The following is a 2,725-nucleotide window of genomic DNA, read 5'->3' as shown; positions in this document are numbered from 1 at the left end:
CTGTCGCTGGGCTAGGGGACCTATTCGTCGTCCCTGCATCGTGCGTAGGTTGAGCGTCATGTGCAGACGCGGAGCGTTGGTCGGCTCCATCTGTCTGGATACTCTCATCAGGAGGCATGTTGCCAAAGGAGACTAAAGTGGTGAGCTGCTATTCCAGGACATATAGCGCATTGCGTCTTTATAGACAACGGCGTGGCAGCCACAAGCGGATGAGCAGTACAGACCCGACAGTTGGTGGGACGGCCGGCTTCCACAAACTGAGCCCTGGTAGGACTAGCCATCCCTCAGCCAGAATATGCGGTTCGTTGTGGCCGAGAGCTATGCGTCTGTCGCTCAGCGTGGGACGCTGGTCCAAGGTCGCGGAGGTTAAAAGACCATGCTCCCTCGCTTCTGGCCGTCTCCTGCTTCCTCGACCATACAGTATTTCCAGTCAGACCCTGCGAAGCGGGTACAGAAACATGGCACGAACTATAGTTCCGAGCGTTGCGCTGGGTATGGCCCTTCCCGCCTAGACGGCTCTGTGGCTGACATAGCTTCGAGACCAGCCAAGCCCCTTTGAGGCACGTCCTGGCATGTCCCGACAAACTGTGTTGCTAGACGCACCGTTATTTGGCATCACGCTTCCGACTACACCGAGTAATGCAGAGCCTCATGTCGCGCATCCACCGCGTGTTGAGAGGGTTTGGATTCCTCGGGCCATCGCGTTGTCCGATCGCAGGCGCGTCTTTGCGTGCCATTTGGCATTGCAACAGGCGCTCCTGCAAACGGACTCCTCGCCCAAGCAGAGCGAGTGATGATTGACCCGTGGACTGCTAGTGACTACCGGGTTGTGTCCGCCCGGGACGCCCATTTCGCTGGTGATAGCCAACCACGAACGTGGCGCGTAGCGGCCGTGGCATCAGGTGCTATGCCACACAGTGATCGGGCGACATCGTGATACCAGTCGCACCTTCTTGCAGCGGCTGGCTGTACTTCCTGACATCTAATCACATGGGTTGTTTGGTCTTTCTGAGGGTAGGAGGTAATGAGCAACAAATATAGGTACTCCAGGATATACATTGGTTGTGACACTGGGATTGGATCTTCTTCCCGCGCAACAAAGGATTATGCCTTTACTGATAGATACATATAGCCTCTGAGAGACGAAAACGGCACTAGATAGGTAATTTGACAGTATAACCTTCGCTTGGGGTGAGTAGGACGCATACACGTCAGGACAATGATAAGGATAGGGTAGTCATTTCTAGGTCGATGGCTGGTCCGCAGCATGTACAGATATCGCACTCCATCATTCTCGCTGCGAGTTTCCCAGGGGATCTCGCTAGGATATCGAGATGAGGTTGGATTAGCCATCGCTGGCCGCGTTCTTCCAGTTTACGCACACGAGAGAGAGAGACTAGATTCGACGGGGTGTGATGGCTCCGGCGGTGCTCTTGGGCCGTTGCGTGAGGAAACCCCCGGGCCAGGCCACCCATGACCGGCAACCTCGCTATCTGGCAGCCACGGTAGATCATGACCGACGGCTAGGCCCGAGAGGTGTCCGTCTGGTCCATGGGCAGCTGCAGCCACCGTGGATTGTGAGAGACGACGAGAGATGAGAGGTTGTGGTGGGCCTGCCATCGCGGTGGGGCACTTTGCCTGGATGTGACTGCTGGGTGGCAACCACAATGGAAGACTAGAGACAAGAGGGTGTGGTGGCCCTGCCAATATTGTGGACACCGGGCTGGGTGTCCTTGTCGTGTGGCAGTGGAGGACTAGAGTTGAGAGGGTGTGATGACCCTGCCAATGCTGTGGACTCTTGCCTGGGGTTCCTTCCAGTGTGGCAGCCACAATAAAAGACTAGAGACAAGAGGGTGTGATAGCCCTGCCACTTCTGTGGGCACCTGCCTGGGGGCCCTTGTCGTGTGGCAACCACAATGAAAGACTAAAATTAGGTGGGTGTGTCTGGCCCCGCCAGTACTGTGGACTCTTGGCTGGGGTTTTCTTCAAGTGTGGCAGCCACAATAAGAGACTAGAGTCAAGATGGTGTGATGACCCCGCCACTCATGTGGGCACCTGCCTGGCGGCCCTTGGAGTGTGGCAGCCACAATGGAAGACTAGAATCAAGAGGGTGTGACGGCCCTGCCAACGCTATGGACACCTGCCTGGGGGGCTGGTACCACACCTATAGTGCTACCACATGACTCTCCAGTTATGGATACTGCTAGTCAAATCATAGGTGTGGAACAGGGGTGCGCGTTCCTCATCCACAAGTGGCTGCTCGATGTATGCGGACGAGGGTGTTGATCAGCGTCGTCTGTGTTCGCTCGAGGAGGTGCGGGACCATTGGTATGGATCCACGCCATAGTGCTGCACGGATTAGTGGAGATTATGCTAAGCAAACAGGTGATCGACGACGGCAAGAAATGGCCGTCGATAGCGGGTTGTTGCGTGGGCACCGGGCGATGGAGAACGCTTGCCGTGGAGGGGGCGTGCACAAGCCACCATTGGCGGCCTTCCGCAATCAATTAGTTCCGGGGGTGGTAGTAGCCCATGCGAATAGTGTCATGAAAAGAAGTGCACCATAGCAGGGGCACTTATTCTTCTGTCTTAGATGAAGTGGGCATCCTCTGGAGCGAGTAAGAGCCGGTATAGCCAGGCTTTGACCTGAGGTGATGTCTGACCATCCCATGAGATTCATCGGGTCTACCCTCCCATCGCAGCCTACTCGCTATCACCTACATCG

The 2,725-nt window shown here is 56.0% G+C and overlaps 1 protein-coding gene across 1 annotated transcript; it reads left to right on the top strand.

Moving 5' to 3' along the window:
* Positions 1-1,003, top strand: F5Z01DRAFT_560652 (uncharacterized protein). Its single transcript, XM_046260696.1, has 2 exons — positions 1-492; positions 541-1,003. The coding sequence occupies exons 1-2, from the start codon at positions 117-119 to the stop codon at positions 792-794; spliced, it is 630 nt and encodes a 209-aa protein (XP_046113275.1). The 5' UTR covers positions 1-116; the 3' UTR covers positions 795-1,003.
* The last annotated feature ends 1,722 nt before the right edge of the window (positions 1,004-2,725 follow it).

This window comes from Emericellopsis atlantica (assembly GCF_019669845.1).
Source record: "Emericellopsis atlantica unplaced genomic scaffold F5Z01scaffold_97, whole genome shotgun sequence".
NCBI lineage: Eukaryota > Fungi > Ascomycota > Sordariomycetes > Hypocreales > Bionectriaceae > Emericellopsis > Emericellopsis atlantica.
The sequence above is the reverse complement of the archived record's forward strand: the minus strand, read 5'-3'. Positions and strand labels throughout refer to the sequence as shown.

What these genes read in the sequence shown, in the direction of transcription:
- F5Z01DRAFT_560652 (XM_046260696.1), top strand. Translation starts at nt 117, where the DNA reads ATGTTGCCAAAGGAGACTAAAGTGGTGAGCTGCTATTCCAGGACATAT. An exon ending in AGTTCCGAGCGTTGCGCTGG is followed by an intron (nt 493 to 540) that starts GTATGGCCCTTC and finishes CATAGCTTCGAG; the next exon opens with ACCAGCCAAGCCCCTTTGAG.